Source organism: Chanodichthys erythropterus, chromosome 5, assembly GCF_024489055.1.
Source record: "Chanodichthys erythropterus isolate Z2021 chromosome 5, ASM2448905v1, whole genome shotgun sequence".
NCBI classification, from domain to species: Eukaryota; Metazoa; Chordata; class Actinopteri; order Cypriniformes; family Xenocyprididae; genus Chanodichthys; species Chanodichthys erythropterus.
This window is the reverse complement of record NC_090225.1, coordinates 15,849,031-15,865,986: the sequence shown is the minus strand read 5'-3', so window position 1 is coordinate 15,865,986 and position 16,956 is coordinate 15,849,031. Positions and strand designations below refer to the sequence as shown.

At 36.9% G+C, this 16,956-nt stretch overlaps 1 protein-coding gene across 5 annotated transcripts in view; it reads left to right on the top strand.

Moving 5' to 3' along the window:
• vcla (vinculin a) overlaps positions 1–16,509 on the top strand; it is a 49,474-nt gene extending 32,965 nt beyond the window's left edge. For 3 of the 5 annotated variants that reach the window (XM_067386255.1, XM_067386254.1, XM_067386258.1), the window contains 14 exons: positions 822–975; positions 1,769–1,944; positions 4,392–4,582; positions 7,803–8,002; positions 8,675–8,803; positions 9,111–9,260; positions 10,926–11,034; positions 11,116–11,418; positions 11,503–11,627; positions 11,727–11,912; positions 14,077–14,286; positions 15,869–16,072; positions 16,181–16,285; positions 16,362–16,509. In XM_067386255.1, the coding sequence (XP_067242356.1) occupies positions 822–975; positions 1,769–1,944; positions 4,392–4,582; positions 7,803–8,002; positions 8,675–8,803; positions 9,111–9,260; positions 10,926–11,034; positions 11,116–11,418; positions 11,503–11,627; positions 11,727–11,912; positions 14,077–14,286; positions 15,869–16,072; positions 16,181–16,285; positions 16,362–16,508 (2,389 nt within the window). In that variant the 3' untranslated portion in view covers position 16,509. The remainder of the gene's footprint in view (positions 1–821; positions 976–1,768; positions 1,945–4,391; positions 4,583–7,802; positions 8,003–8,674; positions 8,804–9,110; positions 9,261–10,925; positions 11,035–11,115; positions 11,419–11,502; positions 11,628–11,726; positions 11,913–14,076; positions 14,287–15,868; positions 16,073–16,180; positions 16,286–16,361) is intronic. The other 2 variants (XM_067386257.1, XM_067386256.1) reach the window with 1 other exon arrangement.
• The last annotated feature ends 447 nt before the right edge of the window (positions 16,510–16,956 follow it).

Here is a 16,956-nt window from a genome sequence, read left to right as displayed (position 1 = left end):
TCAGGGGTCTAGTGGAGTCCATGCCTCGACGTGTCAGGGCTGTTTTGGCAGCAAAAGGGGGACCAACACAATATTACGAAGGTGGTCATAATGTTATGCCTGATTGGTGTATTATATTAATTATATTATTGATATCGCTTTTCAATAGGTTTCATTTGTTAACATTAGTTAACTACATTAGTGCTTTATGTAATTATTTTTGACTGTACTTAAAAGCATAAAAGTACCAAAATATGTTTGCAGATATTGAAGAAACATGCTAAGTAAGTTCAAATACTTGTTTCTCTGAAAAGCAATGCTACAGCCAGTTATTCAGCTTAAAAATATGTGTTCTTTGTCAGAATGTCTGTGTGATCCCGCCCATTGCCAAATTACCCAATAGTATTTCGACACCCTGGGTTTCCCAGATGGTGGAAAACACAGTGTATTGCAGCCATTGAAGTAAGCAAATGAACTGGGTCAGAAATCGCAGAATCTACCTGACCTAAAAAGCCTTGGCAATAAAAACATTGCAAAAGTATTCATTAGCTGATCAGCGTGGGAAAGTTATCAACTGAGGAGGACAGGGCATGGGAAACAACTCTCCAATATTTTCAATTTGGACTGCAGTACCCATTTCAACCGCTAGCTGTCAATATTACATAATGCACCTTTAATACACTATGAACTAACATTTTATTAAATAACATTAACAATAGTTAATAAATGCTGTAAAAATATATTGCTCATTGTTAGTTCATGTTAACTAATGCATTAACTAATGTTAACATATAAGACCTTATTGTTAATTGTTACCATTATATTATATTTTGCTTGTTTAGAGGTCAGGGTGCCACTCCTATGGGCATGCAGAAAGCTCAGCAGGTGGGCCAGGGTTTGGATATTCTGGTGGGGAAAGTGGAGAATGCTGCCCGGAAGCTGGAGGCCCTGACCAATGCCAAACAGGCCATCGCCAAGAGAATCGACACGGCCCAGGTCAGTCTTGAGATTGTTGAACAGAAGCATGAAGAAGTTTCTTTAGTGGATTGGTGTGTTTAGTGTGTCTGTTGTTTGGTGCTCAATTGGTTTTGCTTCAGGGCTCAAATTTTTAACCTAGTCACAGATGAGTTTGAGTTAATAAATGGCTATTGATATCAACAACAAAAAGATATGGGAAATGTTTTCTCCACCCCCAAGTCTCAAAGGTTTTTTTTGTCTGTTTGTAATATCTTATTATATTTTTTTATTTTATTACAGTTACTGATTTGAAGAGACTATATGCATCGCAAAGGACTTGTGGGTACTTAAAATGGGGACTCATAATTACAGACTTGTTCTTGTCTAAATAGCTGTTGCATAAATCTCTCCCGACTGATGTTATTTAGCGGTGATGTGCTATGTATCATAAGTATTTAAAGTGTGGAATCATTGTATTTTGTGCTGTCGGTGCAGTGACAGAAAACCACAGATGTGTTCAGACAATGGCAAAGTATATAATTATATAACAGACTGATTCCTTATGCTGAGTAGCAATATGACTGTAAATATTCCTCCAAATTGAAAACATGTTGACAAGTGTCACTCTATTATGTTCATTCTGATAATAAGGAGACAGAATAGTCTAAGACTGTTCTGATATTATTAACTTATAGCTTTAGTTTTAGTGATACAAAATAAAATGAAAACACCATTTACTGTTCAAATAAAATAAATAAATAAAATAAAAACATAATTTACTGTTCAAATAAAAAACACATTTCTTCTAACTAAATGTTCATTTTTTGCACAGAGCTGGCTAGCTGATCCTAACGGTGGTCCGGAGGGGGAAGAGAACATCCGTGCTCTTCTGGCAGAGGCCAAGCGCATCGCTGACTTGTGTGAAGACCCTAAAGAGAGAGACGACATTCTGCGCTCCATCAGTGAGATCGCAGGACTCACTGCGAGACTGGTTGAACTTCGTAAAATGTAATTACAGACCTACAGTGCATATGGTTAGAGACCTTTAATTTACTGGAACATTCAAAGTGTTCTTTCCACTTTCAAAGGACAAACGGTTTTCATCTTCATATCAGTCATGCCAGTCTGTCATGTTTAGAAAATATTGTCTTTGATCAGCACATGATGAAAAAATGTGAACTTGATAAACCATTATCGTGTTCACGTTTAGGTCAGATTATGTAACCAAGATAATGTGCCTAGTGTGACTCCAGATCTGGAATGACAGATTTCAATGTGTGCCTTTTTTAAAGGTGCCCTAAAACTTTTTTTTTAAAGATGTAATATAAGTCTAAGGTGTCCCCTGAATGTGTCTGTTAAGTTTCAGCTCAAAAGACCCCATAGATTTTTTTTAATTCATTTTTTTTAACTGCCTATTTTGGGGCATAATTAGAAATGAGCCGATTCAGGGTGTGTGGCCCTTTAAATCTGGTGCTCCACGCCCCAAGAGCTCGCGCTTGCCTTAAACAACATAAAAAAAGTTCAAACAGCTAATATAACCCTCAAAATGGATCTTTACAAAGTGTTCTTCATGCAGCATGTCTAATCGCGTAAGTACAGTGTTTATTTTGATGTTTACAATGATTCTGAATGAGTTTGAGGCTGTGCTCCGTGGCTAACTGCTAATGCTACACTATTTGAGAGATTTATAAAGAATGAAGTTGTGTTTATGAATTATACAGACTGCAAGTGTTTAAAAATGAAAATAGCGATGGCTCTTGTCTCCGTGAATACAGTAAGAAACGATGGTAACTTTAACCACATTTAACAGTACATTAGCAACATGCTAACGAAACATTTAGAAAGACAATTTACAAATGTCACTAAAAATATCATGATATCATGGATCATGTCAGTTATTATTGCTCCATCTGCCATTTTTTGCTATTTTCCTTGCTTGCTTACCTAGTCTGTTGATTCAGCTCTGCACAGATCCAGACGTTATGTCAGGGGCGGGGTTTATGTAAATTCTAGGGTTAGTGATGTCAGCAACCCGGGAAGAAGCGGTTATGTAACAGTCGGTGTTATGTTGAGATTCACCTGTTTCACCTGTTCTTCGGAGGTCTTTTAAACAAATTAGATTTATATAAGAAGGAGGAAACAATTGAGTTTGAGACTCACTGTATTTCATTTCCATGTACTGAGCTCTTGTTATTTAACTATGCTGAGGTAAATTCAATTTTTGAATCTAGGGCACCTTTAAAGGGGTGGTTCATTGCGATTTCACTTTTTTAACTTTAGTTAGTGTGTGATGTTGCAGTTTGAGCATAAACAACATCTGCAAAGTTACAACGCTCAAAGTTGAATGCAAATGGAGATATTTTCTTTTAAAGAATTCTCTGTTTAAGGACTACAACAAATGGCTGGTAGGGACTACAACAAGCTTCTTCCCGGGTTGCTGACATCACTAACCCTAGAATTTACATAAACCCCGCCCCTGAGAACATGCAACAAAGGGGGTGACAACAGTTTCCAACAACAGTTTGCATAGGAGCGATTTATAGATTATCATAACAAAATATGCTAATCGATGACTTTAAGATAGTTAACTCCACATCAGCTACATAAATTCATCACCGTTCAGAAGCGTCCTGTTGAATTCAAAATGTTGTCTTCTTATTCTTATTGAGTCTCTCTATCATTGTCTGACTCCGGTTTGAACATAAAAGGCTGAACAGTTTCTGACATTTTCAGTGAGTCTTCTTGAGGTAATTGGCACCGCTAACACTATGTGCTAACAAGAGCTCCTGAAACCCCGCCCTTCTTGAGAGCAGCAGCTCATTTTCATTTAAAGGGACACACACAAAAGCGGAGCGTTTTTGTTCACCCTCAAAAAGTGACAAATTTAACATGCTATAAAAAATTATCTGTAGGGTATTTTGAGCTAAAACTTCACATACACACTCTGGGGACACCAGAGACTTATTTTACATCTTGTAAAAGTGGCATTATACCACACCTTTAATATTTAATATCTGTAATTATTGTAGGTGTCAAGTGGGTGATCAGGGAACACATTTGTGTATAATAATATTTTATTATAATTATAATATTACAGTATATTAAAGTTTTGTGGTCAGTAAGATTTAAAAAAAAAAAAAAAATAATACTTTTATTCAGCAAGGATGCATTGATCCAAAGTGACAGATCTATCTATCTATCTATCTATCTATCTATCTATCTATCTATCTATCTATCTATCTATCTATCTATCTATCTATCTATCTATCTATCTATCTATCTATCTATCTATCTATCTATCTATCTATCTATCTATCTATCTATCTATCTATCTATCTATCTATCTATCTATCTAATCTATCTTTTTTGTTTTATCCTCATGCTAATTATGTTCTAAATGTTTTTTTGTTGTTGTTGAATCTCATGTTCTGGTCCATTTTTTTTTTTTGTCACAGGGGTAAAGGGGATACTCCTGAGGCTAGAGCGTTGGCCAAACAGATTGGCACTGCTTTGCAAAACTTGCAGGCAAAGACTAACCGTGCGGTGGCCAACATGAGACCTGCCAAGGCTGCTGTTACCCTAGAGGGCAAAATGGAGCAAGCTTTGCGCTGGATCAACAACCCTGGAGTGGACGATCATGGAGTAGGTGGGTAGATGAAGTAAAACATTACCTTTTAAATCAGACTAAAAATACAAAAAAGCAGCTTGGAAACCCATTTACATTCAGAATTTAATCAAAACCATTTTGTGGCCATGTAGCTGTTATGATATTTGCGTTTGTTATAAGCGTAATTGGCATCCAGTGCAGTAAAAGACTCATCTGGTCATCTGAGACAATTACTTTTCCCCCAAAGGTTGACACTGGCATATTGAATGACTTATTCATACGTATGGCACTAGGCACTTGACTCTGGACCTATATGTGATGTGACAGATGGCTATTTTCTCTGCCCCTGTTGTATTTATGTTCATACTTAAAATATTTCAAACCATAAATAGCTGCTTCGTGTCCTATTCACAGCAGGTCATGTTACTTTCAGGTTAACTTAGTCTTGGAGTAACTCTAGACCAGAGCTGTTCAGTTCTGCTCATGGGGATCTACTTTTTCTGCAGAGTTTAGTACTAGGACTGCGTTCCAATTCAGATACTTACTCTATGCACTAGAAGCAGTATTTTTCCTGTCAAAAATGGGTCAAAAATGGTCTTCGGTGGTGGTGGATGAACACTGTCATCCACAGTACAAAATACCGTACCCATGTGAACTGCTAGCCTAGTGCTGATAGTAAATCCACAATAAATGCAAATAAACAGTTTGGAACATTAACATATCATTTATGAATTAAAGAATTAGCACTGTCGGGATAGATAATAAAACAAAGACGATGTGCATTTGGTGGGACAAAGATTTACTTTGGTGGCCGCCAAAAAATGTTCAATGCAGGAAAAACCCTGTAGAAGCATGCACTTCTCTGGTGATGGGGAAAATCCATAATTTCGAGTGTATAGCAAGGCCAGTATTAGAACACACTAACATGTCATAAAATTGCATCTTGATACCACAGAACCCCTTTTCATCTTACTAACTGCATTACATAGGAATTCATTGTTAATTAAAGGGTTAGTTCACCAAAAAATGAAAATAATGTAATCTATTACTCACCCTCATGAAAACAAAATAATGACTGGCCGATTTCAAAACACTGCTTCGAAGCTTTGTGAATCTTTTGTTTCGAATCAGTGGTTCCGAGCGCTAAAGTCACGTGATTTCAGTAAACGAGGCTTCGTTTACACGATCCAAACCTGTCTTTAGTACCTTTCTGGATCTTGAGAGGTTCTGTGACATTGCTGGCAATTGAAGCCTCACTAAGCCATCAGATTTTATCAAAAATATCTTAATTTGTGTTCCGAAGATGAACGAAGGTCTTATGGGTGTAGAATGGTATGAGGGTGAGTAATAAATGACACAATTTTCATTTTGGGGTGAACTAACCCTGTAACCTTAACAAATGGCTAAAAACTGTTGTGGCAGCTTAGTTTTGCAACTCTTAGAACATTTTTTCAACTGAAAAAGTTGAAAGTGAGTCGTCACAAACTCTATATATATATATATAGATAATATTCCAAGGATTTGTGGGTCACTCAAAATACACCAGAAGAAGTATACTATCTATCTAGTATACTTTAAATTTTGGATGCATACTTGCATTCTACTTAAGTGGTATTATAGTACTTTTAAAATGAAGTAAATAAGTTTGTTAATGAACAAAAACACATGACTTGACATAACCCCCATTTAGTGCCAGTCAGTTTAATAAAAACAATTGTGTTTTGCCTTTTTTCTTTTTTAACTAGCAAATAGAGATACTAATTTACAGTGCTGGGGGTAATGTATTACAAGTAACATAAGTTACATAATCAGATAACTTTTTTTCCAAGTAACTAGTAAAGTAACACATTTTCTTTTAAATTTCCAACAAAATATCTGAGTCACTTTTTCAAATAAGGTGTGTGCGCTGTGTAAACACGATAATGATTGTAGTTCTAGACAAAATGTGAGAATGCATTTACTCATCTTCAGTATTCCTCAAAATTAATCAAAATAGTAAAATGAAAACTAAGAATATTATGCTAACCTGCAATAATTATATGTTAAATAACACAAATATACTTTATGTATTTAATCTAATTTTTTTTGTTTTTATTGCTGCAATCCAGAAAGGCAGCACAGCTGAAAGGTTGGTTTGAGGTGCGCCCTCTACTGTACAGGCATGAATTTGCATTTCCTTCAGTCTGAGGCTTATTCATTTCACTTCTGGTGTGACAGGGCCTTTGCATTTGCCTATATATAAATATATATATGTTATTAAAAAAACAAGTAAGCCCAGTCCAGGTGAGAAAAAGTAACACAAAAGTAATATAATACATTACTTTCCCAAAAAGTAACTAAGTAACACAATTAGTTTCAAGTGAGTAACGCAATGTTGTAACACATTTTTTAAAAATAACTTTCTCCCACACTGCTAATTTAATTAGCTCTAATTTATTAGCTAATCAGTCAAAAAATATGTACAATTGTCGCATTTTGCCCCATAATGGCAGTTGCACAGAAATTTTAAATTGGTTGTGAAGCAGTCGTTACCCTCCACTCATTCACTATAATATAATGAATAAATAATAAATGTATGAATATACTATATCCACACAAAACAAATGACCGCCAATAAGTTTGCTAGAAAACCATAGGTTTTTATGGATAATCAATGTAAATAAATATTGCGGCTAAATAAAAATGACTTATATACTTATCGTAATTATTCATAACTGCCCATTTAACAGAAACAGTGTTTAAAAATTATTGTTTCAGTGCAATCAAATTGGTATTTCCCACCTCACGCCTCATAGTTGATTAGAATGCATCACATCTGGTCGATATTTCAACACATTTCAAGCTCAAATCAGACCTGAAAATTCCACATACGCATATGGCTGGAACTCCCCTACTACTTTCCATTGTCAATAAATGACTTTCAGTCTGTTGGTTGCCAGAAAGAGTGAAAAGGTGGCTTGAGACACAAAATGTTTCAATTATGATTATTGTTTTTACTTACTTGTCAAGTGTCACTTTTCAATGTGTATCAACTATAAGCCGTTTGGCAGTTCATTTCCCTGAAGAGACTGTTTGTCCAAACAATGGAATACTGGAGTCAGGAGTGTTTGATCATTTCTGCTTTAAATGACACATTTTACTATTAAATGGCAAATATTTTTTGTGTTCCTAGTGCACTTGGATCGCTTAAATACAGACCCCGAAACCATTGTCTAGATGCACCAGCATGAATTAAAGCCTGTTAGCTCTCTGTCTGTAGGCCAGGCTGCCATACGAGGGCTGATAGCGGAAGGCCGTCGACTGGCGAACTCTCTACCAGGGCCGTACAGACAGGAGCTGCTAGCAAAGTGTGAGCGAGTGGAGCAGCTGATGATGCAGTTGGCAGATCTGGCTGCGCGGGGAGAGGGAGAGAGTCCTCAGGCGCGCGCTGTGGCTGCTCATCTGCTGGAGGCAATTAAAGTAAGGCATCGTGTCCCCCTTTTCTATTAAAAGATCTGAGTATCTTTCTCACAGCAGGTGTGGGTGAAGCATAATCAGATGTTTAGATCTTCTCAAATGGGAAGTGCAGAGGTCAAATCTGCTGGCCCTAGAGTAGTGCAGTACACAAAGCGCTCAAGATAATATATAAGCAAATGCCACCCTCTGCTGGAAAATATTTGCGTTGCACTATATTCATTCTTACATTATTTTAAGCAAATTATCCTACTGGTCAAAAAGTTAGGAATAATTAAGATTTTTTTATGTTTTAAAAAAAACAGCAATATTGTAAAGTATTATTATAATTTTTAAAAGAACTGTTTTCTATTTGATTATATTTTTAAATGTAATTTATTCTTGTTATGGCAAAGCTGAATTTTTAGCATCATTACTCTAATCTTCAGTGTCACATGATCCTTCAGAAATCATTCTAATATACTGATTTGGTGCTTGATATAATCAATTATTATTGGTGCACAAGTATTAATAAAAGATCTTATTATTATTATCAATGTTAAAAACAGTTTTTGCAGTTTGGTTCTTTGATGAATAGAAAGTTCAGCATTTATTGAAAGTGAAAACAAATTATAAATTAACTTTTGACCATTAATGTACATGTTTTTTGCTTTTAACTGTATCATATTTACCCTTTAGGATCTGAAAGCAAAGATGCAGGAAGCGATGACCCAGGAAGTATCTGATGTTTTCAGCGATACAACCACACCAATTAAACTTCTGGCTGTAGCAGCGACAGCACCGCTTGAGGCCCCCAACAGAGAGGAGGTTAGCTGAGTATGCAGGCTGTTTTAAACAGAGCGCAGGATGCTTTTCAGTGTCATGTCAAATATGCTAATGCACACACAGTATTGCAAACCCTAAACCTAATTATAAAAAGACCTTTTTCCAATTTTTAGAAGCAAATGACACATTTATTCTTAGGGTTATTTTTCATATTGAAGGCATCCCCAAAATGATTAATTTATTTCCAAATCTACCTTCCGGGGATTTTTAAAAGTAATTTTGTAAGTACAACTAGGTTTGAAATGCACTCAAACATACTCTCAGTTTTTGTATATTATTTCTCCTCTAGGTGTTTGAAGAAAGGGCATCTAACTTTGAGAATCATGCCAGCAGATTGGGTGCTACAGCGGAGAAGGCCGCTGCTGTGGGAACAGCCAATAAGAGCACAGTTGAAGGCATCCAGGCGGCTGTGAAATCAGCCAGAGATCTAACACCTCAGGTATGCAGCTTAGATATGTATGTACTGTATGTATGTATGAGTGTGTACTGTATGTGAGTACACCCAACTCTCTGCTTATGCCAGAGCTACTTTAAGGGCACATAATGGTGTGCTTGGACATCAGCCACAAGATCTAGTCTCCAGGGGTATTCAAAATTTTCGATTCCGAAGACCACCAAATATGATGATGCCCTTGAGCGAGACCTCATTCTTAAAATAAGACTGTGTAAGAACAGTATTGAGAGATAAATTATAAAGACGTTTTGAAAAATAACTGTACTGTTCTAAAGTCAAAACCAATTTTTAAAATATTATCAGGTAAATATTTTAAATCGATTCATGAATTAAATAAATGTTTTAATTCAGCAAGGACACAATACCTGTTTTCAACATTAATACTTATAAGACATTTTTCTTGAGCACCAAATCAGCATATTAGAATGATTCTGAAGGATCATTTGACACTGAAGACTGGAGTAATGATGCTGAAAATTCAGCTTTGCCATCACAGGAATAAATTATAGTAATAAAAGAAAACAGTTATTTTAAATTGAAATATTATTTCACAATATTACTGTTCTTGCTGTATTGTTGATCAAATAAATGACTTATTTCAAAAACATAAAAAAAAAATTGTTGATGGTGTATCTTTTTTCCTCACTCACTCACATTAATGTAAGATGTAGAATTTTTTTTTTATTTATTACTGTTAAAATATAGGACTTTGTTAAGTTGGACTGCACTAAAAAGTAAATGGTAAAGTGTTTCTTTCTTCAGTCAAAATTAAAGTTAAAAGTTAACTTTAACAGTTAAGGTTTTTGAGGAAAACATTCCAGGATTTTTCTCCATATAGTGGACTTCACTGGGGTACAATGGGTTGAAGGTCCAAATCACAGTTTCAGTGCAGCTTCAAATGGCTCTACACGATCCCAGATGAGGAATAAATGTCTGGCGAAATGATTGGGCATTTTTAAAAATTTTATTTTTTTTTTTAATTTTAACTCATCTTGCACTGCTCTGCAATGAGCCACGTATTACATAATCGTGTTGGAAAGGTCACGTGTGACGTATGCGGAAGTACTGATCTAGTGTCTACAAAGCGAACGTGCAAAGACTAAGTCAAATGCCCTTTACAAAAACGATTTTGAAGCTGGAGGAGAAAACGAGATAGGGTTTTTTGCCTTACCGCGGTACTTCCGCCTATGTCACGTGTGACCTTTCCAATGTAATTAATGCGTAATGCGTGCCGAAGCTCAGATCAGTGCAAGATGAGAAAATTTTCATTTTTTTTTTTTTTTAGAAAATGACCAAGTGTTTTGCTAGACAAGACCCTTATTCCTCAGCTGGGATTGTGTAGAGCCCTTTGAAGCTGCACTGAAACATTTGGACCTTCAACCCATTGTACCCCAGTGAAGTCCACTATATGGAGAAAAATCCTGGAATATTTTCCTCAAAAACCTTAATTTCTTTTCGACTGAAGAGAGAAAGACATAAACATCTTGGATGACATGGGGGTGAGTAAATTATCAGGAAATTTTGAATTCTGAAGTAAACTAATCCTTTATTTTACCAATAAAGGCTCTCAGAATGGGCACTATAAAGATGGTTGTGATCTAATTTGCTTTTTTGATGTGTATATCTGTGTTTTGCTGTTCTCATGAGCAGGTCACTTCTGCTGCACGCATTTTGCTGAAGAACCCTGGCAACCAGGCTGCGTACGAGCACTTTGAGACCATGAAGAACCAATGGATTGACAACATTGAAAAAATGACCAGTAAAAGCTCATTCTTTTCATAAGCAGAATCCATCAAAAAGAAAAGTACCACATAAAATCTTTTTGAAATCTTTATTTCAGGTCTTGTGGATGAAGCCATTGACACTAAATCCCTCTTGGATGCTTCAGAGGAGGCCATTAAGAAAGACATTGATAAAAGCCGGGTGGCAATGGCTAACGTTCAGCCCCAGATGTTGGTTGCAGGGGCTACCAGCATTGCCCGGCGGGCTAACAGGGTACTTCTGGTGGCCAAGCGGGAAGTTGAAAACTCAGAGGACCCGAAATTCAGAGAACTAGTCAAAGCTGCTTCTGATGAACTTGGTAGAACCATCTCACCCATGGTTATGGCTGCTAAAGCTGTTGCAGGAAACATCCAGGATCCAGGTCTTTTTTGTAAATGTTCTGGATATATTTGTAGAAAACCTGTTACTGCTGTTGCTGACAAAAATTTTTTTTCCTCTTGAGCAGGTTTGCAAAAGAGCTTCCTGGACTCTGGCTACAGGATCTTGGCTGCTGTTGGGAAAGTCAGGGAAGCCTTCCAGCCTCAGGAGCCTGAATTTCCACCTCCACCTCCAGACCTTGATCAGCTGCATGTAAGTGCTGCTGCTCTACATCAGTTCAGGTCTTAAATGAACAGTTCTACCATCATTTACTTACCCCCGTGTCATTATAAACCCATATGACTCTCTCAGGTCAATGATGATCAGGCTCCTCCCAAACCGCCCCTCCCTGAGGGAGAGGTCCCTCCCCCGAGACCTCCGCCCCCAGAGGAAAAAGATGAGGAGTTCCCCGAGCAGAAAGCCGGCGAGATGGTGAGCGAGCCGATGATGGTGGCGGCCAGGCAACTTCACGACGAGGCCCGTAAATGGTCCAGCAAAGTGAGTGTCCTATATATTTTAGCCACACAAACATTTCTCGTATTTTGTTACTTATAAACTACCGTTCAAAAGTTTGGGGTCAGTAAGATTTATTTTTGAAAGAAATTTATATTTCAGCATGGATGCTTAAAATTGATCAAAAGTGACAGTAAAGACTTTTAATTATTATTATTATTATTTTTTTTTTGAGCATTCTATTAATAAAAAAAATGTGGCTGCTGAAAATTCAGCTTTGTCATCAGAGTGATAAATTACATTTTTAAATATATTAACATAGAAAACAGTACAGTTTTTACTATATTTTTGATCAAATAAATGCAGTCTTGGTGAGCATAAGAGACTTCTTTCAAAAAAAGCACAGACCCCATACTTTAAATGATAATGTAAATTTAAATACAATAATTCTAAAGAATTATAAATATAGATTAAAGAGTTAAACTCACAAATGAAAAGGGGGAAAAAAGATGTTTGCACTTTTGTGTACTGCTCTTTAAGATTGTGAAATGTGTGTTTTTGTTGTCTTTAACCTGAAATGTGGAAATCTCTGTGATGATTCCAGTTTCAGGGGGAAAAACGAACGGAAACTGTCATCTATGAAAGACGTGTTTGCATGCTTGATCTCTAACGTTTTTAACAAATAGATTTACTCATTTTTTTACCATAGTGATGGAGCAATACATGATTTTTTTTCGCAGCTGTACCCCAAAAGATCATCTGCTATGAAACAGGACTACCCGAGTTAACTTTAACTAATGGGAAATGTCTTCCTCAGTGGATGCAATATCAACAGGAACTAGCACGGAGCTGATATGAGCTTATTGCAAAGGCTCTTGTAGGTGATGTAAGCAATAATACTTATAAACCCAATCAGGTGACCGTAGTGAGAGCCCACTGGGTGTGTTTGAATTAGTGGTTGTGTCGTTGTCCTTTTGTGGATGTTTCTGTGCTATTTCTTCTACTTCTATCATAGTTCAACAGTCCTTTATTGGCTTTGTCTTGGTCCTTGTGAAAACTGTATGTTCTTTTGCGTGTTAACATGGTCTTTCCCTGTCTGTATTTGCACACAGCCCCGTGTTTATTGCTTGTTTAGTTATGATAATATTCTTAATTTAGTACAGTGTAAAAATAGGAATAAATGGATTAATGAGATGCTGATATAGTGCAGATAGATACATAGATACTCCACCTTTCAGAAGTTTGGGTTGGGAATGATTTTTTTTTATATGCTTTTAAACGTCTTTTATATGTATCAAGACTGCATTTATTTAATCAAAAATACAGTAAAAACAGAAATATTGTAAAATATTATTACAGTTTAAAAGAACTGTTTGTTATTTTAATATATTTGAAAATGTAATTTATTTCTGGGACGGCAAAGATGAATTTTCAGCATCATTACTCATCTTCAGTAATCAAGATCCTTCAAAAATCATTCTAATATGCTGATTTGCTGCTCAAAAAACATTTCTTGTTATTATCTATGTGCTATTTAATATTTTCATGGAAACAGTGATACATTTTTTTCAGGATTCGTAGATTTAAAAGTTCAAACATCATTTTATCATCAATTAGAAATCTTTCTTAAAAACCTTGCTGACCCCAACTTTTGAAAGAAAAATAAAAAATATTCTAGTTATGCTCATCTACAATATATTTCAGCAGCTATAAATAGCTTTTTTGTCTCTAAAAAAAATTATGACAAATAATACAAATAATAAATGAAAGGACAATCTCTATAGCATAGCCTAATTAAAAAATATCCAGTCATTTATGAAGAGTTTTGTTTAGGTTAAGTACCTTTCAAGCTGAAATGTAAACTCGTTTTATCTCCACAAGCTGTCAAAGTTGCTTTTTATTTTTTTTTTAATATAGAGAACCCATCATGTCTTGTTGGGGGCTTTGCTTGTTTGCTCTCTGTCCAAATTAACCACCCAGTTTTCATCGTCAAATTTACATGAGAATAGATCAGTTACGTGATTTTCAGTTGACATTATAAACCCTGTGGCAGGCGTTACCCAGCAGGACCCAGAATGCTGCCACTCCCAGCCATCCTAAACCCAGCCATTCCCACAATCATGTCCTGGGAATCTTCATCCAGTGCCTCTCGTACTAACTCTGTCCTTCTTTCTCCATGCTGGCTCCACCCCCACCTCCTTCTCCCCAGCCTCCCCAGCCTCCCCAGCCTGAGGTGACAGACGAGGGTTTTGAGGCCGCTGAGGCGGAGGTAGAAATAGACGATGAGGATGAATTCACAGACAACGAGGATGATTTTGAGCCAGAGCTGCTCTTAATGTCTTCCAATCAGCCAGTTAACCAGCCCATTCTGGCCGCTGCGCAGTCTTTGCACCAGGAGGCTCGCAAGTGGTCCAGTAAGGTACTCCGTTTTTCGGCCCCGGCGGGCCGCGGCATCCCTTCTGCATCCAGATATTACTGTGGGAATGCTGAAACCAGATAGCTACTGCTGCTGCTGCTGTTATTGCTTCACACTTGGGTCCGGTGTGGTTTTTTTGCTGCTGGGGTTGCCAATGACCGCGACTGGAATGGCAAGTTTGTTGTGCATTTCTTGGACAAACTGATACTGGCTTCACAAGTCACTTCCCTGCTCATTTCTGATAGTGTCATACCTCTGTGCCCCGGTTTGAACGAGGAGCCATTCACTCAACCGCTGCTTCCAAACACTCTGCTTTTGCCAACCTGTGAAGCCATGGATGACAGTTTCCCAATGACTTCAGAATTACACGTTGAAGTCATGTCACAAGCCTGTTTGTTTGTTGTGCACTCTTTTTCTAACCATTTAGATGAACCACGTCAAAGCCATTGTAGGATGATGCATTTTAACACACTGAAAATCTGCATGCCTATGTACAAACATAATTCCCTTACTAAAGGAAAATGCAGAATTCTACTCAAGGTATAATGATCAAATGTTTTTTTTTTTCATTTTTTGACACCTAATTGTAACGGGAGTTATTCATTAGACGGGCACCATGTTGTTGGCAAGTTGGAGAAACAATAATACATTAGATTCTACGGAGCCCCTAAAATTACATTTGCAGAAAAAATTTCCCGCCTATGTGAAAACATTTTTGTGTGCAAGTAGATGTTTCTCATGTGCTCAAAAAGTCAGGTTTGTTCCTGCAAATGTTTTCTTTTAGTGGCTCCGTGATTATCTGTTGTTAAAATCTTGCTACATTTTTATGCAAGTTTAATTTTACATAGCGTGATATTTCCCAAATATAGGAAAAATTATATAATCAGTCTCTCAAGACACATGATGGATGGAAAAAAAAGAATAGGAGGACATAGGTACCGAAAAGATGCGGGGGGGGAGAGTTCTCTTATATTATATTATATTATATTATATAATATTATATTATATTATATTATATTATATCACTAGCTAAAATTAATTGATTTATTGAGAGTGGTGTGACAATGGTAATCATTACATCGTACAAAAAAAAAAAACTTAACTTAACTAATGCAACAATAGTGATGGTGGGTGAGTGGTGGTAATGGTGATGATAACGGTAATAAATGGGCATACACACACACACTCACACACATGCACACACTTATACATTTACACATTTTTATTTCACTTCTGGAATTATGGCATTACTAGATTGTTGGTCACTGCACTATTATAGTCTGTACATCTGTCTGTCTGTCAATAAAAATAAAAAAAAAGACATGATGGACCTATACTAATTTTAAAAAGGCATGATTGATGTGCACTGGATGAACATGAAGTGATTCTAAACACTATTTGTTTGTCTAACTGGCATTTTAAAAGGTTATAGATTGAAGTTCAATATATAGATATAGTCAAAAATTATCTACATGATCTGACTGCAGGAACAGTTGGATTTTTTTTGTAGTCATTTAAAATTTGACCTGTGTTTGCCAAAGTATGTCTGTAATCAAACCCTCATTTAAAGTCCTTGTGCTCTTAGGGTAATGACATCATTGGAGCAGCTAAGCGCATGGCCCTGCTCATGGCAGAGATGTCTCGTCTGGTGCGTGGAGGCAGTGGAAATAAACGTGCCCTTATTCAGTGCGCCAAGGACATTGCCAAGGCCTCTGATGAGGTCACGCGGCTGGCTAAAGAGGTAGCCAAGCAATGCACCGACAAACGGATTCGCACAAACCTGTTGCAGGTCAGTGTCGCAAATATCACGCATCCGTACTCTTCCAGCACTGATAGATTAGTATTTGCAAATCAGCTTATTTTGTCACTCCACAAAACTCTGCAATGTTTATTCCAGGTTTGTGAGCGTATCCCAACAATCAGCACTCAGCTGAAGATCCTGTCCACAGTAAAGGCCACTATGCTGGGACGTACAAACATCAGTGAGGAAGAATCTGAGCAGGTGAGGGCAAGGGACATCTTAAATGAAAGATTTATTGAATTTGATTGGAACTAAATTGATTGCGTTTGTCTTTAAGGCCACCGAGATGCTCGTGCACAACGCGCAGAACCTCATGCAGTCCGTGAAGGAGACGGTCAGAGAAGCAGAGGCCGCCTCCATCAAGATCCGCACAGATGCGGGGTTCACTCTTCGCTGGGTCCGAAAGACCCCCTGGTACCAGTAATTTGAGGACTAGTTGTTTTCAATTAGCAATTCGCATCCTTGCCTTTTCAAATGTCTGAGATCTGATAAGGGGTGGCAGGAGGAAAGGACCTGATCCTTAAACTTTTGGACATCAGCGTTCGGTTCTAGTTTGGGGTGAATGGTATTACTTATTTTTATTTACTTGCTGGTATGGGAACTTATGATACTTTTTTTGTCTTTACGAAGGCTATTTTTGTCTTGAAAGTTTGCTGAAGTTACCTTTATCTCACACTACGGAAGTGTAGTGTAGGAGTACACAGGAAGCATATTTTTAAATATATATTTTTGGTATGTTGGGTTTCCAAATTCCAGGTATATATATATTTTTTGCATGAAGCAGTTTTCTATTTTATATTGGAGAAATATGGCATGATAACTTAAATGCCTCACTCAAACAGTGTTGGAGTTCATGATGAAATTTACTTTAA